Below are 27223 nucleotides of genomic sequence, written 5' to 3'. Positions count from 1 at the left end.
TATTTCTCTACCATATTATTTCTACAGTGTTTTATTCATTACTTAATGACTCCATATCCATATTGGGCTATTGAAATGCCTCAGTTATAAAACCTAGTGAGGATGAGGTGCCTACAAGTGTGTAAAATAGCTTACTCCTTGACTTCTTTGTTAGTTGTTACTTTATATAAGAATGCAACTCGGTTCTATTGAATTTCTGCTTTTCTTTTAGTGGCAATTATTTTTAAAAGCAAATGTATCTTCACCTTAACTAAGAACTACATCCGGAAAACTTTCCTACAAAAAACCTGAGTCTTTAGAAAAATATAGGCTGTAAACATTTAAATTTAAAATGTTGCCTTCCCTTAAAGAATTTTACTTTTATAGCATGTATGAAAAACCAACTTTTGAACCACTAAAAAGAACAAGGTAATGATTCAATTTCTATAAAAAGAAGAGAATTAAGGACCAGAATGTGTTAGGACCTAAATTATGCAATATATACAGGCAAAAGTATTCTAGAAAACATTATCTTTATATATAATTCATTTAGCAGCTGCCTATTTGTGACATACATTATACAATGATTAAGAGCATGGTTAAACAACTGAATAATGTACATGCTTCATATGATAATACCCTGTTCTTATTGCAGGTTTAAAGAAACAAAAGCAGGTATGGTAAAACTTTGTGCATTTATGTTAATGCAAACAAGGCATGATCTGAATATATGAAAATATTGATGAATCATGGATACATTTAGAGCTGTTCCTTGCAGAGAGAAAGAGGCCCAAAGGAGAGACTGGGGAAAAGCTCTTTTTGGTTGTTTTATCAGTGGCTTTCTTTTGCTTTCCTGTAATGAACCATGCCTGCAAATATTTGAACTATGAAAACATGATCAGTAAATAGCTCACCCAAACCAACCAAGGAATAGCCAGGTGGGAAAATACAGTAAATGAAAAAAAAGGTATTTATTTCTTAATAAGGATACTGATAAATTTCTATAATGCTTGGAATTCAGCATTTTATCTCTAAAATGCACACTTTGAGATTCTGTAGTGCTTTCTCTAGTTTGGATCTCCTAATGATAATTTATAGTCCTGGAAAAGTTGATGATTGTGGAGCTTAATGGTAGGCCCTGTGGTGACAATGAGGAATAGGTATTGAATTTGAAACTCTGGAAGAATCTGAGGTTTCTTGGAATACTGCCCAGAATTCCATTTAAAAAAATCAGTAATAGTAATGTTCATTTCCTTAGTATCTTTATCTTCCATTTAAAAATAAATGTTGCCCAGTGAAATGACCTCCAGCCAAGTTTTTGATTAAAGAAGTCTCATTAAAACAATCAGACTACTGAATAATGCCAGGGAGAAGAAATTTTAAATATACCAATCAGAAGGGTATAGTGACATTCTGTCAGGAACTATTTCCTTCTCTATTTTTTATAACATATATTGTTTTCTTTCCCTTATCATAAAAGTAAAATATTTATTGTAGAATAACTTTAAGAATTTGAAAAGCAAGATTAAAAACATTCTGACACATGCTTGCATTTGTAATATATATCGCCAAAGACTAAAAGATCTTTCTCTTTGTTTCTCAGCCTTCAAGGACTTTCTACTACTGCTGTCCATTGCCTTCTGCAAGGGTCTCAGAGGTGAGAGATAAAAGGAGACTTTGCATATGATAGAAGAGAATTTGCAGTGGGAAATACATAGTTTCCCATGGAGTAACCATATGACTTGTGTATATCACTTAATTTCTTTGGGCCTCAATTTCCTTATCTTTAAAAACAAAACATTATACACACACATAATTTCTAGGCAGATCAATTACCAGATGGTATCCCAAGTCTCTCCACCACTCTCCATTTTTTCCCTTACCAGTATATACCAAGCACCATCATTTCTTGTCTAGGGTGGTGCAAACAGATTTCTTTACTCTCTCCTTGTCCCTCTGCAAATCATTCTCAACATATCAGCCAAAGTGAGCTCTTAAAAACACAAATCCTGTTATATTATCTTCTGCTTAAAATCTTCGAATGGCCTCCCTTTGTAAATAGAACATAATTTCTACTCCTTTCTACAACCTTTGGATTCCTATAGGCTCTGACCCCTCTGTCCTTATTTCCTTACCAGTCTCCCCTGCTTCTCAGTGTGTCTACCATTGTGGCCTCATTCCTAGTTCCAAAATATGCCAAGCTTGTTCTCACCTTATGAGCTATATTTTTCCCTCATCTTAAAACATTCTGACTTCAGATCTTTTCCTGGCTGGTATCCTTGTAATTTTCAGGTCTCATTTCAAATACCACCTTATTAAAGAAGTATTTCCTAGTCATGCCTTCCAAGGTAGTGACTCATTTCTGTTTTTTATTATATATGTCCAGTATTTATCTCACTGAAAAAATATATATATTTTTAAAAATTATCTTTATTTTTGCCATATTCAAGACTATAAAGTGCATGAGAAAAGCTTGTTACTGGAATATCTCCAATGACCAGAACATTGTCTGACACAAAGTTGACACTCAATACACATATGTTATATAAAATCTGAAGGTGTAATTAAATATTCAATAGCATGATAATTTAATGTCTGTCTCCTCCCCAGACTCTAGCATCTTTTTCAGCTTTACTGAGATATAATTGAAGAATAAAAATCATATATATTTAAAGTGTACAACTTGATGTTTTGATATATATTGTGAAATGATCACCACCATCAAACTACTTAATATGTCCATCACCTCACATAGTTATCTTTTTTAAAAATTTCTGGTGAGAACAGTTATGATCTGCTTTCTTAGCAAATTTCAAGTATACAATACAGTATTGTTAACAACAGTCACTATGCTGTACATTAGATCTATTTGTCCTGACGCTTTGTACCCTTTAACTAACATCTTCCCATTCTCCTCTCCCTTCAGCCCCTGGCAACTACCATTTCACACTCTGCTTCTGAGAGATTGACTATTTTAGATTCTACATATAAATGAGATCATGCAGCATTTGTCTTTTTGAGTCTGGATTATTTCACTTAGCATAACGTCTTTCAGGTTCATCCATGTTGTCAATAATTGCAGGATTTCTTCTTTCAGAGGCTGAATAATATTCCACATGTTCTTTATGCATGCATTCATTGACATTTAGGTTATTTCTGTATGTTGGCTGTAGTAAATAATGCTGTAGTGAATATAGGAGTCTAGACATCTCTTTGAGATGCTAATTTCATTTCCTTTGGTTATATATGTAAAGGGGACTTGTTAGATCATATGGTAGGTCTATTTTCAATTTTTGAGAAATCTCCATACTGTTTTCCTTAATATCTGTACCAATTTATATTACCACATACAGTGTGCAAGGGCTCACTTTTCCTTATATCCTTACCAATACTTGTTATCTTTTGGTTTTTTGAAAACAGCAATTCTAACAGGTGTGAGGTGATATCTTACTGTAGTTTTATTTGTATTTCCCTGATGATTACTGATGTTGAGTGCCTTTTCTTACGCCTATTGGCCATTTGTATGTCTTCTTTTGAGGAATGTATATTCAGGTCCTTTGCCTATTTTTAAATTAGGTTATTATAATTATTTTTATTTTTGCTGTTGAATTGTATGAGTTCTTTACATATTTTGGATATTAACTCCTTATCAGATAGATGGTTGGTAAATATTTTTCCTATTCTGTAGGTTGTCTTTTTATTTTGTTGACTGTTTCCTTTGTTGTTCAGAAGCTTTTTAGTATGATGCATTCTCACTTGTCTATTTTTTTTTCACTTGTCTATTTTTTTTGTTGAGACTCTAAGCACTTGTATCTCCATTGCTCAATTTATTAATAATATAAAAATACCTTTGAAATGAGTAAATTATGATTATTGGGACCTAAGCTAATTATATATTTATAGTTTCTTGGATAATCTAGTCAGTTTATATGATTGTGGTGATACTTAAACTCTTCATTTTATCATTTTTCTTTATATATTATTTCTTTATATGGAAATTTTTTATTTGTTGACTACTGTATCAGTTAGAATGTCTTTAGATACAAGTCATAGAATCATAATGCCCAACTCTCAGGGGCTTAAGCAAATGAGACAGTATGAAATTGTAAATAAAAAACTGGAGTAAATGGTTTCTGTATTGATGTAGAAGCTCAACAATTTCATCAGGGAGCCAGCCTTTTTTGGTCTTCGTACTTGGCCACCCTCAGCATTGAATTTGCCTCCTTAGGCTTACCGTTCATAATTGCAAGATGGCTGTCACAGCTCCAAGCCTTATGTCCTTCCAAGACTATATTCAAGGCAATAAAGAAAGTGAAAAAAACAGTACTAGAAAGTTCTCTACTCAAGCCTATTTCTGACTGACTTCAAGTAGAAAAATTTCCAGAAGTTTCTCTTTTCATTTCCCTTATATTTAAGTGACCAAAGTATAAAACTTAAGTGTCAAAAGAGAATGGTATAACTGATGTATAAATCATGATTTATGTCTTGGATCTGAATTCATTACAAACATCCAAATTCCAAGAGTTCATTAGCAAGAAAGAGATGACAAGAGAGTGTGCATAGGCAGCTAAAAGGGTCTGTCTACCATAAATAGCATAAATAACTGATAATGTTTTTCAATTTATTTGCCATTGATGTGAAGCTCTTTATACTGTGAATAAATGAGCGTTTTAATGGAGGCTTCAAACATGTGATTTATCAAGCACTTATTATATTTTTCTTTCCATTTTTTTTGGAGGAATATAGCATCCTTTTGACATTAGAGATGAAATTAGTAATTAAACATAGTAATGGTTATATTTCCTTTGTTGGTACCTTTGAAACTCTAGGTCTAAAGTTAGCAGGTTTGCATACATTGTCTTATTTTGTCTTTTTTTCTGCATAAGCAAGATGAGCCAATGACATTGTATTCTCTGCTTGCTAGACATCTGCTGATTGATCTTTCTCAGTAAGTAAATTTAGTCTGGGTTTATTCTAAAATCACTGTGAGCAGAGAGAGTAACTCTGAATTGGACAGTGTTGGATTTTGCTAACACAAAAACAAATAGCGCTTGGTATTTCCTGTGATTCTTAGTTAATCATCAGGGTGTGTATACCAAATATCTTGAGAACTGTGACTGGCATTTGATTATTCCTCAATGATCAGCATTTAAGTTAGAAGGACTGGATGTATTTCAGATTTTTGTGGGTATTAAAATATGTGATTTTACTAATCATCTGTCTTGGATTTTTGTCCAAGCTGTAGGCATCTTTTTGTGCTCAAAGCATTTGGTAGAGTGCTTTCAAAGTTTTTCCCCTGTGCTTGTCAATTTTCTCCTCTGCTTGTGAATAGCCTAACCCATTGTGGTAAATGCTTTAACATTTAACATATTTGTTTCTTCCCACTGAAAAACTGTCATCTCTTTATAATATATTAAAGATTGGTTTAGGTTTACTCATTTGGTGTGTTGTGATTACCAGTGATATAGGAGAAGAAATGAATGTAATTTTACTGACAATATACTTATAGTTGTAATCACTTTCTACCTGTTTCTTATTGGTTTTATTACTAGTAATTAATTAAGCAGCCATTAAGTAGTTAGTGTATTATTGTAGCTGTTGGAAAGCTTTCAAAAACGTAAAAGATAAATCTCTTGCTCTCCACAAATATAAAAGGTATATTACCATAGACAGAAACAAAACAAAACAACTACTTGTAAGTCACATGCCAAATCTTGAGTGCTGAAAAGAGTTTCTCGGGGTTCTCTTATATTAAATAATGCCTTCCAAGGTCTAAGGTATTTTTTTTAAAAAAATACATATTAGAGAGACAAAAAGATTACACTGAAGAAGGGTTTCTTTATTTCTTTTTGTATAGACTTTGTACAAATAAAAGATAGAGGTTGTCTCAGAGCTTGGCTTGACTTCGTAATAGTATGTATGACTGAGCCAGATGGACCTCTCTATCTTCACAATTTCTGATGGAGCTTTTTATCAGTCATTTTTTCCTGTGTATGATAATCTTTTCTATTTGCTTTACTATAAAGAGCTCTGTAATTTTCATAAACCATTGTTTCCCAAGCTTCAACGATGAGGGCTTTTCAGGAAGTAATTCTGTAGATAGTAATTTCCTTTGGTGTTTATTGATTTCCATTTCCATCTTATGCTTAAGATCTGTTGTTTTCAATTCACCCAAGTAATATATTTCATAGACATTTAGTGCCCATTGATACTACCATCCCAGACAAGTACCATTAGGATTTTGGATCTCTCAGCCTGTGATCTCAGCTGGTATATATGGTGTTCATTCCTGGAACAGTTATTGGAGAAGACTCTTTGCACTTAGTACAAGTTCTCTCTGGTTTGTTAAGCTTTGTTGCTCTTTCAGCTCCATTGCTGTGGATTTGCTTTCTGACACATAGGCTTAAGGTGTGGTGACCACTAATTTCTGAGAATATATCTTTTATACATTAAATCATTAGAATTTAATTTGCAAAATGTTTATCTTGAAAAAGGTAGATAAAAACTGTCAGACTTTTCTTTTCATGAATGAATTTATCAAAAACTTGCTTGTTCAAGAGTACTTTTTTTTTTCTTTAAATTTAGAAAATTCTAGTATTGGCCCATTGATTTCTTCCTATTCATCTAATTAAAATGACCTACATATTTGACTGATTTTGATTGATTACTATCATACTATCTGTCCAGTGAGAACTTTTTTTATTTTGATGAAAAGTCATTTTGTAGTATTTTCCTAAGTGGCATAACTCCTTTCTTGATGATGAATTTGGTTCATCCAGCCTAGATTTTATTGTTTTTTACTCTTTCAAAGTTTATTTACTCATGATCTTTTTTACTGAACAAGAAGTTATTTAAATCTTCACATTAGAGCATTCTGATAACATTGCTATTTTTCTCACTTCTTTTCTTTACACTCATGCTGCTGAATTTAGGGTTGCCTAAAAGAAACTGCCATATTCTTTACTTGAATTTTTCAGCAAATTCTGTACAGGCTTTTTGCATGCTAGAAGGTTTTGTGGTCTTCTTCCTAAGGGCCTGCCTTTGTACCCAAAGCTGTCAAATCAACCCTCCATTTTTAGCTTGGCTAAGCCTCAAACAAAAATTAAAGTCATTTCTTAGCTTGGCCCTGGTTGAACTAGGGTAGACTTAGAGTAAGATACATTTTACCATATGTTGTATCTTAGCACAGTACCAGCTGCACTAATGGACTTGATCAACATAGAATCCCCTGGTAAGATTTCAAAGTATAAAGTTTTATTAGTCAACATTGAAGAAATCAGAAACACTTCTCAGTGAAAGTCCTTTTATTCAGTGCATTGGTTATTGTATTGTAGAATTTTAGTTGAAGTCATTAAACTTTTTTTCTCATTGCATAACTTTTCATGCCATTAATTTAAAAGAGACAAAATGAGTGAAAATTCTGAGTATGTTTTCCTAAAAGGTTAAAAAATGATCTTCAGGCAAATCTCAATTATTTATATTAAATTAAAATACTTAAAGACAGAATAGTAAAGGATCTAGAATAATTTTTATCTGACTTATATTAAAAAAATATTCTTGAAACTGGACATGTCTCAAGATTTAAAAGTTAACTTTAGAAAAATCACTCTAATTCATAAATGCTTGAATTATGCAAAGGAAGGCCTCCCCACCAACTTTATGCAATAATGCTGCTTCGTTATTTATTATAATTATCTCCATGTTGAGTATAGGCCATGCCTTCTTAGACTGATAGGAAATTTGACTTTTCTCATATTTTATGTGGAACAAGGGAGGTTAAGTGTTGGAGCTTGGAAGAGGTCCTATGAATGCAAAGTAAATAGAATTAAGATGTTAACAGAACTGTAATTATGCAGATTATGTGTTGTCAGTAATGAGGCTCTGTATTTCAACAAAGAAAATACTTATGTGGAATTGCTGCTGTCAAAGAAAAAAACAAAATTTGCCATGGATAACACAAAATGAATGCAATTCAAAATTAAAATCAAGGCTTCACAAAATTTTTAACACGTATTGCAATAAAATGATTCTTCTATTTTGCTTTGATCTTTAAAATATAAGAATAGAAGGTACTCATAATAATTTTTTAAAAATCTGAATATTAACTGCCATTGTATTTTAAATAAAACTTATCTCTTAAAAGAGATGAGTGTGAGCCATACTATATCTCTTAAGGTTCTTTTTAGGTAAACAGGATCTCATTTCCATAATTGAGACCAAAAAGGCTTAGCATTTTCAATGTAAGTTTAAGACTGGGTTGCCTAGCAATATATAAATGAAAGCGTGAGTCCCTCCTCTGGAACTGGTTATAAAACAGTTGTCCATGTGAATGTATGTCAGGTTCAGAAAAGGAAGTGGTTTCTTAGGACCTGAATTATAAGCAGACAGAAGAGCATGTAATCCAATGAAAATAATCCTGTCAGTAACTTTTATGCAGATTAATTTAGCCAAATAACACTAATTATATATGCATTGCTAAATGTGGGTAATAATCATTTACCAGTCTCCCCTAAGGGCTTGAGTTCTTCATAGAGTTGGCATGTAAAAGCAAGGCCTCAGTTCTCATCTAGATCCTATTTTTTTCCTTCTATTTTTGACCCACAATGTATATTTCTTGGTTTTCATGCCACTACCAGTTCTTAAGGTCTCTTTGCAAAGGCTTGATGTACTTTAGCACAGGGCTTAAATGTTTTACTAGAAAAAATCTTCTCTTACTATTGTTGCCTTTCACGCTGCATTGCTCACCCTTGGTGTTTGCACATATGTGAGTCTTATTATATGCTGTATTTGGTTATTCTTAGTCCTATCCCTGTATAGCCATTTATCTCTTCCCAACAATCTAGGTATTTTTGGTTATTGGTGCAGGATAGTTCTTTGCATGGTCTTGGACAAACTCAGTTCTCCTCCCTTTCTTGCTTGTAATTATCAAGAGGAACTGTAGAATATACTGGGAATGTAATACCCTAATATAGGGAGGAACTGTCTAAAATGCCTGGATTTTGTTCCTGTCCATTTTTGGGAATGTCACATCTTGAATTAGCGAGTAAAACTTTGTTCCTCTTTGTTCCAAGCTTTGTTTCTCTCTCCCCTGGAAGCAGGATGTTCTCCAAAGCTTTGTCCAGTGTGCCATGTGGCCTTTCAGGTATATAACCCAGGGTGGGCTGTCTTGCAGGGTCCCTCAGCTGTGGTGCAAAGTGGGGCATGCACATCAAGGCTTCATCCACCCTTGGCAGCTTTCTTGAGCCTTGGAAGATCCGCTCACAATGGACCCAAGACTTCTGTCCTTTGTGGACTATCTGTAAGTAACAAACTCACTTCAAATAACTTGTGTGCGTGTAGTTTGACTTACTGGATTCAGATAAATTGGTAACTGGTGCATGGTGGACCTACATAGTAGCCCAGGATGCAGTGGACATAAGTGTATGGACTTCTGTTTGTAGTGCTTGGCATAGTGATGATCTTTGCTATTCTCCACAGAGTGGGAATCTTCTCTTGGGATTGATAACTAGGGAAACTGCTTCACAATTGGCCCTCCAAAGAATAGGGCTTGATATATGGTACCTCTGTAATAAACTATGCCAAGTACACAATGAATCTGTCTTAGCCCTGGAGCAGGGCACACAAAACACTCAAGTCATAGGAAGAAATATTAGAATTTCTAATTATATTTAGTTGTAAATATCATCTCTCTCCTTAGTGCATTTTATAATGTAGATAACACTGCCATTTATTACATGTACATGACTTTTGAATAGGGCTCTAAAGGACTCACTCATTATTGCAGGGTAATCTCTCTTGTCACATCTGTTCTGGTCTGGCTACTCTGGTTCTCATGGCCATTCTGCTCATCTGCACATGTGGACCGGTCCAGTGCCATTGACAGTGCTGGGCTCACTCTGTTCACTCTGTCTTTCTAGCCTGTCTTCTTTAACCAGTTCTGATTGCTGTTGGTTGTGATATGTGGCTCTCTAAATTGGCAAAGTCATCTAAACAGAAAATGTCTATTTATTTAGCCTCTATTTTGATTAGAAAGGAATAGCTTCCATGTAGCATACTGTTCTAAGGATTTTCTCCCCTTGAAGATTACAAAAAATGTATGCCAAAAAACTCAAACCTTATCCATGATGTCTTCTTGTTTTTAAACCCCCACAGGCTCCTTTTCCTCCAAACCCTTGCTGATGCATATTATAAGAACATTTACAAACAACAAGGAAATAGCAATTATTTTTACACAGCAAGAGAAAATCAAAATCCTCTAATGTATAAGATATGTTCCAAGATAGGTACATATAGACACAACTTCTAAAAATTGAATCATATTTTTAAAGACACAAGGGAGCTGGCTCTTTAACATTATTTTCATGTATATGCTTTTATAAAACAAAGAATCATTTTCATACAAATTATCATTATTTCTCTGTATTTTATTATACAGGGTATGCTTGAGTTGAGGTAGAGCTTCACTAAGAAGTAAAGTTTTCTAACTATATCATTCCTTTTAACAGTATATACAAAGAGTATTTGGAATCTCAGTACATTCACATAAAGCTCTAAAAGTTTTCTACAAAGTGTTAACTGCATGCCAATGCTCATTCAGCACTATCTTGTTGACTATGAGACAGAGTATCTGTGACCTTTGTTTATAGTTTTGCCTTATAATCTAACGCCATTAGCCAGCCCATCTCTAACAGGGAATCTCTATCTTGATTAATGGCATCTCCATTCAACCAGTTGTTTAATCTAGAAATATTAGGTTCATCTTTAAATTCTTCTTCTTCCTTACAATTTGTAGCTAATTAGTTATCAAATCTTACAAACTATATGTTCACAACGAATATTAATCTTCTCCCCCTTTTCTTTATGCCAACCACCACTGTCCTAGTTAAAGCCATGTGACCTTTCCAATCTATAGCAATAATGCCTAACTGCTCTCCCGGTTACCAAGCCCTCCTGTCCTTCACTACTTCCTTTCTTTCCTCAGATTGTTATCAATAATATCTTCTAGGACTGCAGTCCCCAACCCCCTGGGGCTGTGGATGGGTACCAATCTGTGGCTGTTAGGAACCAGGCCGCAGAGCAGGAGGTGAGCAGCAGGCTAGCCAGTGAAGCTTCATCTGTATATACAGCCACTCCCCATTGCTCCTATCATCGCATAAGCTCCGCCTTTGTCAGATTAGCAGCAGCGTTAGATTTTCATAGAAATGCGAACCCTACTGTAAACTGTGCATATGAGGGATCTATGCTGTATGTTCCTTATGAGAATCTAATGCCTGATGATCTGAGGTGGAGCTGAGGCGGTGATGCTAGTGCTGAGTAGTGACTGCAAATATAGATTATCATTAGCAAAGAGGTTTGACTGCTCAATAAATGTAATGCGCTTGAATCATCCCAAACCCCACTCTTATACCTCCCCACCCTCTGTCCGTGGCAAAATTGTCTTCTATGAAACCAGCCTTTGGTGCCAAAAAGGTTGGGGACAGCTGTTCTAAGATAGACTTCTCTTTTTGTTATTCCCCTATTTAAATAAGTCAACATTGTCTTCTGCTGCTATTAAAAAAAAAAGCCCAAAAAACCAAAAAACTTTAAAAAAACCCTTCAAATTTTTTGAAGTGCCATTCAGGTACCTTTACAATTATTTCTAAGAAACTTGGGCCTTCCAATTGGCCCCACACTTCCATTAAGATGCCCATTTACTTCTCTGCATTTCCATGTCTTTTCTCTTTCTCCTTCCTCTATCTGGACTACCTTTCCTCCAACTGTCTGCCTAATGAAATCTTCTAAGACTTGGGTCACATTTTGTCTTTTTGTGAAGCCTTCTTCCGTTCTCAATGACATTGCTTAATGCACTGAATTGCAAGGAAGCATTAGTTTGTCTACCCTGTCAAAGCATAACATCTTTGAAGGCAAGAGCTTTACTATTTTAAGTATTGAATGTCCATGTTCACTATAAAGTCAATCCTCTGAGCAGTAAGATAGTTCTGAGATTTTTTAAAAAATAACTTGATTACATTATATGCCATTTAATCGATACCTTTTAAATTCAGAGACTCATTTCTTAATCAAGACATAATCTGTAGCTTTTCACAAGCACTTTTTAGAGTGTTAATATTCTGGTTACCTAATTTGCTGTTGAATCCTGTAGTCTGATCTAAATTTAAAACAGCCCTGTTCTAGGCCTCTTAGTCTCTATAACAACATAAGACAGAAAATGCCTACAGTCTAGATGTCAAATTTAATGTGATAAACATATATATATTTATATAAAATAATTTAAGTTACTTGCCAATTTTATTATTATCTTAATTTTGATTGCTAACTTCCCATTTTAAAAGGCAGTTAAAATATTATTTTAGAAGGGATTTCAAGTGTATCTATATAGGCTTACAGCCAAGGAGTCTAGTAGTTATTTCCTATTTTAGTCATTTAGCAGATTGTATTTGTTGTAACTTTTATAAATGTTATAATTTATAGTATATATAATATTTTAAAGACTATTCTCTATGGTTGGAAATAATATGCTTAATAGAAAAACTTTATATGCATTACTCTATAACTCCAAAAGTTGTTTGAAGTTATACATTTGTAAAAATAAAATATAGAAAAATAAAGACCTTGAAAAAAATAAAAATACTTATTATATTTTTCAATTAAAAACAGAGTTAAATGCTTTTTCTAAAATGAACAAATTATTTTCAGAATTCACAGGATTTTTATGAAGTTTTCTTGCTCAAATTAAAAGATCAATAGATATTGCTACTTTATATATTAGACAATGAGAGATTAAATTATTTTCCTTAGAACTATATTTCTTTGTTGAAGAAATTGTGAAAAAAATCACTGATAAATTAATATAGAGCATTTCTACGAAGCAAATAGAGTAAAGGTATAAAATATTCTATTCATAATATTAAACCTACATCTATTCTGGAGTAATTGAATACAGCAAAGTTTCAAAAAATCTTATAGAAAATGAAATAAAAAGGAACAAAATAATGGAGTGCATCTTTTAAAATAATATGTAAGATTAGAAAAGGAACAGAATAAAAACATCTTGAATAGTTCTACTGACTTATTTTTTCACTGAAGCTGATTGTCAAATGAGTCAATAGTGAGACTTTGTTTAAAAGATAAGAGAATATAATTTTACAAATAATAGCTTTGAGATAACTCTACAGAGACTTTGAGATTGAATTTCTCAAAACAATAACCAAAGAGATCAATGAAATGAATTGGCTTAGGGCATTCAGAAATATTTAAACTATTCATGTGATGAATTGAGATCATGTAATTGCAGGTGATAGTTTTGTTCTAAAGTTTTAAACTTTTATTCCTCCTGACATTTTTCTCAAGTATCATTTAGAAAAAGATATAGAGTATACTTACATATCTCCTGAGCAACCTATACTGTTCATTTAAAGATATGATCAGATCATTCCATAACATTTGAAAAAAAAATCATTTCATAATCACTGGTTCCTCACTGTCACTGAGTTAGTAACTGATTACACTATTTGTCTATTGAACTCTATATAACAGAAATAATTGTTGAAGAAATAGCAATCCTTCAGGCAAAGACAAATTTGTTGTGAGGGCAGTCATGATACATACCTCAAGTACGATATTAAAGTCCTAGCACATGAAAGAAATAAAACAGTCAAATATAAGTTAACTTTTTTTAACTAGGGATTCAGATAAAGCAAATACTTCCTAATTAAATAATGATATAAAATTAGCAAAATGATAAATAAAAGCAGATCACTGGGAAAATGAAAACAGAATTGCTCCAATAATATTAAAACAATAAAAGCAAATGAATTATATTGGGAAAGGGTATATAACTTACAGTTGTTGTATAAGCAGCTTCTGGATCATCTTCTAGTACTCGAGAGAGACCAAAATCAGAAACTTTGCATACTAAGTTGCTATTGACCAATATATTCCGAGCTGCAAGGTCCCGATGAACATAACCCATATCGGAAAGATACTTCATGCCCGACGCAATGCCACGGAGCATCCCGACCAACTGGATGACTGTGAAGTGGCCATCATGTTTCTGCAAGAGAATCACAATCGTTTAATTTGATTTATTCTAATGCAGCGTGTATATGTATGTATTAGATAAGATCCTTAAATTTATTTTACCGGTTCCAATGAACACAAGCATCAAGTTTGATGACCATTTATTATGTTCATAAAGAAATGTAAGAATTTGACATATAAAGGTAAGGGAACATCTACCTGGAAATGATGAAGGAGAACTAAACAAAGGACAGAAGGGAGGCAACCAAATTAACTGCCAGAAAAAAATGCCAGAAACTGTCAAAAATTTTAGACAATAGGAAGGAACTAAAGTCAAATAAAGTAAGAGTGAAGGCTACCAAGAAAAAAGAATCCACTTTCCAGAGCTGTGAGCTTTGAATCAGCCATACAGGCGGGCAGAAGGGCACCAAAATCTAGGATTGATGGAACCTGTGTTGTAGCTAGAGACACTGAAAAATGGGAGTCAGGCCAGGTCACTCAGGGTAAAGAAAACATGATGGCACAAGCAAAAGTTTAAAGAAGCTGCAAGAGAAAGAAAAAAACACAAGCAAATAGAAAATAACTAGATTTTTCCATTTTTTCATTATGTAGGGAAAATACAAAAGAAACTGTTGGCAACTGACTGAAAATGGGAATATTTTAGTTTCTGGTTAAGGAAGATTAAATTCAATAATAGGACTAATGAGCAAGGCATGATATTGGTATATAGTAGAAAATTCCATCTTGTTCCCTTCACCTTGATTTTAAAATAATGTTTGCTTTTTAAAAAAAGAGTAAAAAGAATCTAATTGTCATCTGTGCAAAACATATGTACCAATGAGACCAGATACAAATAATACCCCGAAATTAGAAAAAATGAAAATAAAAATTGTTAAGTTTGAAAATAAAGTATATTGTTCTAATTAGTTATTTAGCTATTGTTGACTTTAATGGAATTATAGAAGATTCTTAAGTTGTTTTTATATATCAGACAAAATTTATTTATGAATGGTATTAAAAATGAATATTTATAAGAGACTATAGGGTATATTACCTTATGCTGTATAGTAGAAGCACAAATAAGAGTATCTTAAAATTTTTCCAAGTTAAAGTGGTTTTCATGAATACATATCTGATTTCAAATCACAGTGTAACTTAATCACAGGGATGTTCTGACTGTATCTGTCATAGTGATATAGTCTCCTATACAATGATGATTCATCGTTCAGGTAAATGAATAAGCTTATATTACAAATGAAATAAACTTCCTCTTACTATATCAACTTATCTCCTTGATAGCTCTGTGATAATATCTCCTAACTTAAGTGCAGAGTAAGGAAAAGGATACTCTCCTAAAATAAACACTCTCACAGCAAGAGTATGCATTTAAGCAAGCTCTTCTGTATAATTAATGTGTAAAACATAACCTAGCAAAGAAAATCTTTGGTGTTATTAGCTCCTTATGTTTCCAATCCATCTTTTTAGACAGTACACTATTAGATGAAGTCTACATCTTCTATCATGTACTCACCTACCTCTCCTCTATTAGGAATCTCAAAACCTGTGAGTAGAATTGAAAATATAAATTCTTTTGGCCTAGAATGAATTACACTAAATTTAAAAAGGTTTCTCTTTTACCTATACAAAAATAAAGTTGCCTTGTATCATAAGTTCTAGCCAAGCAGAATTTCTAAGTAGTAGGAAGTGTTAATGGATCCCCTGAAAACTAAAGAGTGCTTCAGTTTCCTTATATGTACAATGGGAATAGAATCATCTAACTCAAGAGTTGTAGAGAGAATCACACATAAAATATACAGTTCAGCTTCTGACTTATTTTAGTAAGTTATTATTTAATACATCCTTGTCATTATTATTATTATTATATATAGTTTTTATAAGTTTAACATGAGTTAGAAAATTCTCCTTTAACTTTCCTGAAAAATTGATTGCCATTATAAGCTCCTATATATATGTAAAGAGAAATAGTTACTTATGACCAGGTTGAAATTTAATTTTCTATCTATTCTGAGGGTAGCACAAAGCACCAAATTACTTTCTAATGGCTTTATTGAGATATAATTAACATATCACAAATTTATCTTTTTAAAGTATACAATTCAATTGCTTTTAGAGTATTCACAGAATTGTACAACCATCATACCAAAATCAATTTTAGAACTTTTCATCACTCGCAGAAGAAACCCCATACTCACTAGCAGTCACTCCCCACTTCTCCCCAATCCCTCCACCAACCTAAGCAACCACTAATCTAATTTCTATGTCTATAGATTTTCCTATTTTGTATATCTCTTAAATGAAATCATATAATATATTGTCTTTTGTGACTGTATTCCTTAACTTAGTATAATGTTTTCAAGGTGCACCCACATTGTAGCGTCTATCAGTATCTTAGCCTTTTTATTGCTGAATAAGTTTCTATTCCTTTTATTTACATTCATCAACCAGTTGATGGATATTTGGGTTACATCTACTTTTTGGATACTATGCAAGTTATTTTTAATTAATTATTTTGAATATTTTTGTCACCAACATTTGAAGATACTTGGATTCATTGTTTTTATATTAACCACATGGTAATCAGGGTTCTAATATCAGTAAGTGCTATCATTTAAAAAAAAAGAGATTTTGGGATTTTCTGATACAGGTCAATCTAACTGGAGTTAGGTGATATCTCATGGTGGGTTTGATTTGTATTTCTTTAATGATTAGAGATGTTGAGCATTTTTTAAAATATATTTGCTGGCCATTATTCTGTCTTCTTTTGAAAAGTTTCTGTTAATTTCCTTTGGCAAGAGCAAAAGACATTCTATAATAAAGACATCTGCACCTGAATGTTTAATGGCAGCACAATTTACTATTGGAAGGATGTGGAAACAGCCCAAGTGCCTGTCGATTCATAAGCAGACTATTAAAATTTGGTATATGTATACAATGGAATATTACCCAATTATAAGAAACGAAAATCATCTAGCACCCTTATATTTTCCTGGATAGAGCTTGAGCCCATTATCCGAAGTAAGGTATCACAAGATCAGAAGAATAGGCATCACATGTACTCGCCCAGGCTAGTGTGAGTGCCGTGGCGTCAGCCTCGCTCACAGCAACCTCAAACTCCTGGGCTCAAGGGATCCTCCTGCCTCAGCCTCCCAAGTAGCTGGGACTACAGGCATGCACCACCATGCCCGGCTAGTTTTTTCTATATATATATTAGTTGGCCAATTAAGTTCTTTCTATTTATAGTAGAGACGGGGTCTCGCTCTTGCTCAGGCTGGTCTCGAACTCCTGACCTCGAGCAATCCGCCCGCCTCGGCCTCCCAGAGTGCTAGGATTACAGGCGTGAGCCACCGCGCCCGGCCCATTTCATTAAATTTTGATCTTTGATTATACACTCTCAGGAATAATACCTGTGAGGAAGAGGAGAAAGCAGGATTGGGCAGCAGGAGAAGTACAAGTGCAATGCCTTCACTACAAAGGTCTTCATCCATTCATTCCATGGGATATTCTGGATCTGAGATAACCCTTTGAAGTTGGCCCAAATTGAGGAAACAGGACTGAGCCCTTCTACTCCCACATCAATCAGTCATTGAATTCAGGCTGCCCCTGGCCTTGGGTGAGGTGGCTTTCTCCAGCCAAGGGTTTTTCCTAAAGACTCAGCCAAGGACTATTAGCCCTCACAACTGCAGAAGCTGTGAGAATAAAGGGAGTTGAGCCTGAGAGCTCTCCCAATAAAATTCCTGCATCCAAATCTCCTTTTCTAATCTGTTTCCCAGGGAACCCAGCCTGTGACAATCTATCTCTTTCTATCAATCATCTGTCTGCCTCCCTCCCTATCTATCCATCATCCATCCATCCATCCATTCATCCATCCATCTTCTGCATATAAAACATAGGCTTGATGAAAGAAAAGCTCTGAAAATAGTTCTATATTTTGGGGGGAATGCATATCTTAATTTCTGCCACATGATTATAGGGAAAATAGCTAAGATTCATTAAACACTACAAACCAGCCACAGGCTAAGCTCTTCACAGGTCTCTCATTTAGTCTTCACAATAATGATGTTATATTAGTGTAGTCATTATCTCCATCTCATAAATGGCCAAACTGAAGGACAAAGAGATTTAATAACCTACTAAGTGGTGGAGTCAGGATTTGAATCTAGGCAACCTAATTCCAGAACCTGTATTCTTAGCTAGGAGTTGCTGGAAAAAGAGATGGATGAATTTTACCTCAGTCTGGGTAGTTTGGGCAACATAATTTGGCATAATAAAGCAAGGTCTAACGACCTCTGAGAACAATAAACCAAAAATAAATAAGAACACTCCAGATAAACCAACAGATGAGGATCCATTCATCTATATCTGGTGAGACGAACAGCCGTATTTATTCATACATAAAGTATGGCACAAATCTATTTCTCTACAAATGATGCAACTCTCTTCTTCAAACAAAATCTATATTCCTTTTTCTCATTCTTGTCAATACAGCCTCCTCAAGTTTGGTTTACATTATTAGTTTCCTTGAATACACTGGATAGCTAATAAATGGTGACTGAATTAAATAACCTTGGATACTGTCTTGTAGTGCACAGGTTGTTATTACTATATTATTCCTATTGTCTTGTATAAAACATACTGTTTTTTTCCCTTAAGCTAGGACATAGGTTTTATCCCTTTTACGTTGCATTTCTATTGCAGCATCCCCCATACTGCCATGCATCGTGTCATAGCTCAATAAATATTAATTCAAATTGAATTGAATTGTTTGAGGGGAGGAGAAAAATTTAGGGGAGGAGAAAAATGTGAGAGTACTGAGATTTAATATCTTTGGGCTTCCTGCTGAAGATTAGTCAAAAAGAAACTATGAATTTTTTTATGACACAGGTTTTTTTCTCTAGGAAGGCAGATTCAAATGAAAGGGAGTGAATGTGGCATATTTACACACTGCATCTCAGAGCTTAGTAGCTAGAATTCAGTTAGTCTCCATCCTTCTCTTTGCTCTCTCAACCTGATTGCTGAGAAACATGAAGTTTATCCCCTGACAGAAAGTGTGAGCCTGATTGGAAGGGATTTCTGAAAGCTATACATAATAATGCTTGCTATTTCTGAAAGCTGCAGAGTTCCATCAGACCCTTTTTCAGGCCTAGAGCACAGCATCCACGCGATCGGAGCAGTCACTGGCATGTCACATTGTCTCTGCAGTGACACAAGCTCCTCACGACGGTTTTCAAGGCATTGCCTCATGAGTTGTATCCCACAGACACTTTAAACCTCTCAGTGGTCCATGCACCTTAGGCTGAGCACAAGTACTCAGACTGAACTGAGGACAAATGTAGGATTTGAGAGCCATGCTGTCCTGAAACCATCACATTATTGTCTAATAAGATTTAATGTATATATGTGTGTGTCTGTGCATTCAAATCCTATGGAAACATAAATCTCACCCTGTAATTCACTTAAATCCTTCAATGATCTTCAGTGACAGAATAAAATGCAGTGTCTTCAGCATGAATACAAAGACCTGACCCTTGCTTATATCTTTAGTTTTATATCCTTATTCTGCTAATTTTTATGTTCATTTCACCCCATAACAAGTTACTTTACATCTAATGTACATTGCTTATACATTCCCTTTTCCAAGAATGTCATTCTAGTCTTTTGTCATCTGAGTTTTTCATGACAAACATCATCTCTCCTAGGAGGTCCATATATTACTCTAGTTGCTAGTGATCAACATGAGAAGCAAAACAGAAAGATGCCTGTACCAGTTGTACCTACATATGATTGGAGATGGAAAAACAGAAAATAAATAGGTAAAAAGTAAATGAAATAATTTTAAATAATGATGAACTACAAAATAAATAAAATGGAGTGATATGAAAGAGAATGACTTTGTGGAGCCTGAGAATAGCTCCCAGCATGCGTAAATGGCTTAAGTTAGGAATGAGTTTGGCATGCTTAAGAAATTAAGACCAATGGGCCTGGAGCTTTTTGAGTGAGAGGGAGAGTAACAGGGATACTGGAAACCTAGGCAAAAGCAAAATCAGGAAGGGCCCTGGAGCCATTATAAAGAGCTTGAAGCTTATGTGAACTACAATGAGAAGTCAGAGAAGAATTTTAAATGGGGAGTTAGCACTCTGGTTAGCAGATGGAGAATAGAAGAGGAAAGATCAGTTTGGAAGCTGTTAGAGTAATACAGGAGAGTATTACAATACAGGAGAGTAATACAATACTGAGTGCTTGAACCAGGTCAGAGATCTATTTAGGAGGCAAAGCCAAGTTGGACCAAATTTCTTTCTCTATTGCTCTCAAAGCACACTGTCTATACCAACATTGGCTAAAACCATGTATGTGTAGGTATGTGTTTGTCTTTCCCATTGGCTTGAACATACCTTCATCTAGGGGAATGAGCATATTTTGTTTTGTTCATCTTTGTAATCCCAGGGCCTAGCACCATGCCTGGCACATAACAGCTATTCAATAGATATTCACAGGATTGAATTGAACTGAATTTATTTATTTTTCTCCTAAAGGAGTGAAACTCTTCAAACATTTAGAATATAGTAAGATATTTTTCTTAAAGTATTTCTCCTGAAAAGTTATACTTGCTATGGAAGATTCTCTGTGAAGATTGTGCGCAAACAAGAAGCATCAAAGTATTGGCTACACTTGCAGCCATCTCCATTTTTGAGAGGAAGACTCTTTGATTACAACTACCAGATTCTTAGATTTTTGCTGAAGAGTGAGGAAAAGGGAGCTAAATACCTTATATAGATTTCTTCTATATTTCTTTCTAGATCTTAACTGAAAAAACAGTAGTGTCGGTCCACCAACCAAATAGCCTTAAAGTCTTTCAAAGATCTGTGGACCATAATATAAATCACTGTCCTCAAACTTTCTTGCTGAAAAATGTGGAAGTCTCTTTATATGAAGCAGATAATTCTAGTGATTCTGTGTCCTAAAAAGGTTAAATATCAGTGATAAACAATACTACCCCCAGTAGATGATAAGCTGCTATTCTTGAGTAGAATTCATAAAGATTTCATATAACTCATTCAACAAAAATTTACAGAGGATCGAGGCCGGGCGCGGTGGCTCACGCCTGTAATCCTAGCTCTCTGGGAGGCCGAGGCGGGTGGATTGCTCGAGGTCAGGAGTTCAAAACCAGCCTGAGCAAGAGTGAGACCCCGTCTCTACTATAAATACAAAGAAATTAATTGGCCAACTGATATATATATAAAAAATTAGCCGGGCATCGTGGCACATGCCTGTAGTCCCAGCTACTCGGGAGGCTGAGGCAGTAGGATCGCTTGAGCCCAGGAGTTTGAGGTTGCTGTAAGCTAGGCTGACGCCACGAGACTCCCTCTAGCCTGGACAACAAAGCGAGACTCTGTCTCAAAAAAAAAAAAAAAAAAATTTACAGAGGATCGAAATCACAATCTAGTACCTTGGCTACCTATAATAAATAAATTGCCTTTTGCAGATTCCTCGCAAATCTGATACAATAAATACCATTGGATAATAAAAGTTTAAGCTCAAAAATAAAGTTTGGTCCATATGTATATCAAAAGGCTTTTTGGCTCACTAACTGTGAGTTATAATAAATGGAATTTCAAAACAGAATGACAAAATTAGAAGGCTTAGCTGAAGATTTGTGAAGTTATTGCTTCCAAATCTTTGACTTAACCATTTTATAAAATGGCTACACAGGAAATGTGTAAACCTTACTAAATGGTTTACAAAAGACTGAGGTAGACAAACAGTAGACACTGTAAGTCTCTTGTCAGCCTGTTTTTGTGTTGCTAGAGGCCATTTCAAGAAAACCAGGCGTCAGAAACACAAGGGATTCATAAGAGACAGAGGATGAGCATCTATGAAGAGCCACAACAGCAGAGAGGAGACAGCCTTTGGGTTCCTGACTGTTATTTGGTCTAAAAATATCCTCACCCACTCTGTCTGCATGTTTCCATATCTTTTTTGTTTTCCTATATGAAATTCTGCTATTAAAATTCTATTTGGGTTTACATATGCATGTAAAAGATGCAAAGTCATGTGGAGGAATTCGAATATTATTCGTGAGTCACATACTAGCATGAATTACTCTAACTTTGTCTCCAGCTAAGAACTGTGCCAATGAAAGAATGGGAGCTTAGATTAGGATGGGGTGACAGTCCAGGATACAGGTGAATTTAAAAGGTGAAAAAAGGCCCATCCTGGGGGCAAGAAGGGATGGGAACAATATTCTACCACATGGGATTTCTAAAAATAAAAGTTGAATATCTTAGGACATGAAGCAAGAGGTAGATGACATATAAAATCGGTTTTTAAAACATTTTGCCCAAGGCAAGTTATGTAGAGGGGAAGGAAACACACTTATCCCATTTTTGAAGGAAACTCCTGGCCCTCTTTCCTTTTGGAAGTTACATCCTTTGGCTGTAGTCTGTGGTAAAATAGGCTTTTATGGGTCTGCCTGGAGACTTAAGCAATATTTTTAAAAGAAATATTTATAGGAAAATGCATTCTGAGTTCTGAACAATTGATTTATAAGTGACTTTTCAGAAACCATTCCTTAGAGGACTACTTCTATAACTTAAGTTTAAAGTTAAAATTCAGTTTTTATGTATTTCTAAATCAAAAAGTTGAGTATGCTATGACTTTTTAAAATGCTCTTGAATTTGAAAAAGAAATAGCTAGGGTTATTTATAGGTCTGAAAAGACCAAATCACTCTTGTTTTAAAATAGCCAGTGAATAAATAAGAGTCAATATCTCCTTTTTACTGAAAAGCATCTTGGTTCTTGTGGTTTCCCCAGTTGAAAATCTTATTATAATACCCATTAAATTCTTTAAAGCTCTTTCTCTTGTGGTCATCATGGATTTGGAACTTAAGCTAAGCAGAATTGTATTTTTAGTGATAGAAGAGAGAGGCCACCAAGAGTAGAATCAGAAATTTCAATTGTAAGGAAACTAAAAATGCCATTTCTAAGATACTTAAAAAATTTAAGAAAAGAAGTAGATATGGATTTGTGAAACATGGCAGTTGGATTTTAGAATTACATTTTAAGAGCTTAAAAAGAATCTGAATATAATATAACTTTAGTTTTTAAAGCTTACCACTGAATTTGCTGTTTTTTTGGTTAACTTTTTGCTTAGGTTTGTATGAAGGTAATCTATACTAGCTACTGTGTGCTGCATTTATATAAAGTCAAGAAAATTTAAAGTTGTTTTGGCTGGCATTTGGGGCAGGTTGTCACAGAGTGCCATCATTTTGATAAAGCATCATTACAGTGTATCAGAATTACCCAGGGAAGTTTTTGCAGAATATAGCTGCTTATGTCTGCATATGTATCTTATAAAATCTCTCCAGCATGATGATTCTCGTTTTCAGGCAGGGTTGAGAACCATAAGGTTTGGATTTAATATTCAGTTTTGTAAATTCAAAATGTCCTGTATAGCACAAATGTGGGGATAGGAGTGACTATAGATGAGTTCAGAAAAAATGCACACAATTTCTCTCTATATTAATATAATTATAAATTATATACAATTAAAAAATCAATCTGAAGTACTATATGCAAAAGGAGAATTAATAAGGAGAGTTATAAAATACAATTTCATGATAGTAGGTGATACAAATGACACTCCACATTAGAGTACTAAAATGTATAAAGAGATTAATTTAGGTTATTAGATGTTATTGCTCTACTCATAATCTAAAAGTAAAAGTTCAGGTATCCATATGCTTGGCTCTAAGCACACCATGCTTTCAAATATTTGGATTTTTAGTGTCATATTATTTTTACAATAGTATTTAGCATGAAGTTTACACAGGTGTAGTAAATAATATTTTTCTGCATAAAGTTTCATATATTGTTTCTGTTAAAAATATAATTAAGATAAAAAAATATATAATTAAGATGTGACCCAATTATGTTTTTGTTTTAAAAATATTTATTGGTGGGTAAATGCAATTTTATTTTTTTCACTGTCAAAAATAAAATAAATGTGATGTAAATTAATTTCACTCTTATACTACCCAAGCAAAAATATGTCCATGCACACACAATTTACAAGAAAAGCGTAGTAATAAAATAGAGCTCTTATGTTTAATAAATAAACCTACCATAAGGTAAAATGCCATCTTTACCAGATTTATAATTTGAGTACATAAATATTTAAAAGATCCCTTTAATTTTTTAAATTAATATTTGCTTTGCATTTGCTCAAGGAAACTCTTCAAATGACTCACATTTCTGTGAAATGCTGATATGTACTTATATGTATTATTTAAAAACTCATATTCCTGAGTTATATCTAGATTTTTTTAAATGGTAAAAATTAAAACTATTTTTAGCCATCTGAAAAAACAGACCAGGAAGTAACAGACACTTTAAAAACTCTTAGTGACATCCTCTGATACACAGTCTAAGAAGAATAGATGACATCAGTGATATCTCACTATGTGCTAAAAACTATTCTAGGGGTTTTATGTCTATAAGTCATTTAATACCATAATAACCATGGTCACCTTAGATAGAAATTATTACCTATTATTGACTTTTTTTGTGGATTACAGTTGCCCTTGAATCCTCTCTTTCTTTTACAATACTTTACCCAATCTGTGAGCAAATCCTATTGGCTCTATTTTCAAAATGCATCACAGAATCTGACCATTTGCCATTCAACTTCACTGTAACTACCGTTGTCTGAGCCATCAACATCTCTTGCCTGGATTATTATTGCAAAAGACTCCTAATTTCCCTGCATCTGTTTGTGCCTCACTGCAGTCTTTCTCAATATAGCAACCAGAGTGAACCTTTTAAAATATAGTAGTTAGATCATCACCTTGTGCCTCCCTGTTCCTAACCCTACAATGGATTCCTGAATTATCCAGAGAAAAGCCAAAGTCATTATAATGGCCTACGAGGCCACATTTCAGTGATTTTCCAACTTGGCTGCATATTAGACTCAGTTGGAGGGACTTTTGCCAATTATTATTCCTACTATATAGACCATAGCCTCTATTATCTCTACTCTTTTATTGGGGGAGTTGAGTATTTGTGTAGAGCCTGTTTTTCATGGTCCAGCATTTTAATGAATCAGCTACTCTTCTTTTTAACTTCAGCAATTATTCTAAATATTCACCTTATATGGAGGTTTGTCCTCAAAGTTCCACATGAACTCTACTTCTACTTTGTGTAGAAATGTAACAGGATCAGCTATCATTTCCTTCCATTCATGCTTGTTACTCACAAACTTATCTAGATCCATAGCACAGAGTTCCTCGAGTCTTGGAAGATGTGGAGGCTTCTTCTGTCCAAGTGAATCCTCCACCAAGGTCCTTGATTTTATACCTTTCAATCTCCTGAGATATTTTTCTTTATCAATTTATTTTCTTTAATTCCTCGTCTCCTTCATTGTATACATTGTCTAAATTTTCTTCTATTTAAATCCCCTTGATTTTATGATGCAACAGTTATGAACATTAACACAACTAATAACAGACCAATAAAATATATGAAGCAAAAACTGACAGAATTGAAGGGAGAAATAGACATTTCTGCAATAATAGTTGGCAAATTTATAACTCCACTCTCAAAAATCAATGATATAACTGGAGAGAAAACAAGTAAAAAATAACAGAGGACTTGAACAACACAATAAACCAATTAGGTCTAACAGACATGCACAGTCTACATGACAACAACAGAATACACATTTTCCCCAATTGTGTATAAAAGCCCTGAACTTGATGGCTTCATTGGTGAAGTCTACAAAACATTTAAAGAAGTAACAATAATCCTTCTGAAACTTTTCCAAAAAATTAGAGAAGGAATACTTTGATTCATTTCATGAGCTCAACCTTGCTCTGATACTAAACCTAGACAAAGACACTGCAACCAAACTACAGACCAATATCTCTTGTAAATATTGATGAAAAAGTCCTCAACAAAACACTAGCAAATTAAATTCAACAGCATAATTTTTTTCTTTTTTTAAATTTCAGCATATTATGGGGGTGCAAATGTTAAAGTTACATATATTGCCCATGCACCCCATCTCTTCTCGAGTCAGAGCTTCAAGTGTGACCATCCCCCAGATGGTGCACATCTCATTCATTATGTATATATATACCCATTCCCTCCTCCCACTTCCCACCTGCCCAACACCCGATAAATGTTATTCCTATGTGTCCACTTTGGTGTTGATCAGCTAATACCAATTTGCTAATGAGTACATGTGAATTATACACCATGACCAAATGGAGTTTATTCATGAACTGCAAGGATGGTTCAAATATGAAAATTGATCAATGTAACACACCACATTAGTGGAATGAATGGAAAAACAAAAACACATGATCATCTTGACTGATACAGAAATTGCATTTGAAAAAATTCAACATCCTTTCATGATACAAACACTCAACTAATTAGGACTAGAAAAAAACTACTTTGACATAATAAAAGCTATGCATAGAAAACTCACAGTGAATATCATTTCACTTAGTGAAAGAGTGAAAGCTTTTTCTCTAAGATCAGGAACAAGGCAAAGATGCCACTGTCACCATTTCTATTCAACATAATATTGGAAGTTTTAGCCAGAGCAATTAGGAAAGAAAAAGAAAAAAAAGCATCCAAACTGGCAAGAAAAAAGTAAAATTATCTCTGTCCACAGATGATATTATCTTATATGTAGAAAACTCTAAAAAATTCACACATGAAAAAAATGTTAGAACTAATAAATGAATTCAGCAAAGTAGCTGGATACAAAGTCAACCACAAAACAAACTGTATTTCTGTACAGTGACATGAATGATCTAAAACAGTAATTAAGAAAACAGTTACATTTTAATAGCCTCAAAAGGTAACCAAAGAGGCAAAAGATTAGTATAATAATGAAAACTACAAAACATAACTGAAAGAAATTAAAGAAGATATAAATAAATGAAAAGATATTCATATTCATAAGCTGGAAGGTGTAACATTGCTATAACATCAATACTACAAAAAGAAGTCTACAAATTCAATATAATCTTTATCAAAATTTAAACAACATTTTTTTGCAGAAATAGAAAAATCCACCCTAAAATTCACGTTATTTCAAGGAATGTTAAATAGCAATATTAATAAAGAAGAACAAAGCTGGAGGACTCAAACCTCCTGATTTCAAAACTTAGTATAAAGCTACAGGTGGTGTGGTACTGGC

The 27223-nt window shown here is 34.0% G+C and overlaps 1 protein-coding gene across 6 annotated transcripts in view; it reads right to left on the bottom strand.

Annotated features, from left to right (window-relative positions):
• EPHA6 (EPH receptor A6) overlaps nt 1–27223 on the bottom strand; it is an 881667-nt gene that overhangs the window by 100943 nt on the left and 753501 nt on the right. For all 6 annotated transcript variants that reach the window (XM_076001069.1, XM_076001078.1, XM_076001073.1 and 3 more), the window contains one exon: nt 13823–14032. In XM_076001069.1, coding sequence (XP_075857184.1) covers nt 13823–14032 — 210 coding nt within the window. The remainder of the gene's footprint in view (nt 1–13822; nt 14033–27223) is intronic.

This window comes from Microcebus murinus, chromosome 1 (assembly GCF_040939455.1).
Source record: "Microcebus murinus isolate Inina chromosome 1, M.murinus_Inina_mat1.0, whole genome shotgun sequence".
Taxonomy (NCBI): Eukaryota; Metazoa; Chordata; class Mammalia; order Primates; family Cheirogaleidae; genus Microcebus; species Microcebus murinus.
The sequence above is the reverse complement of the archived record's forward strand: the minus strand, read 5'-3'. Positions and strand labels throughout refer to the sequence as shown.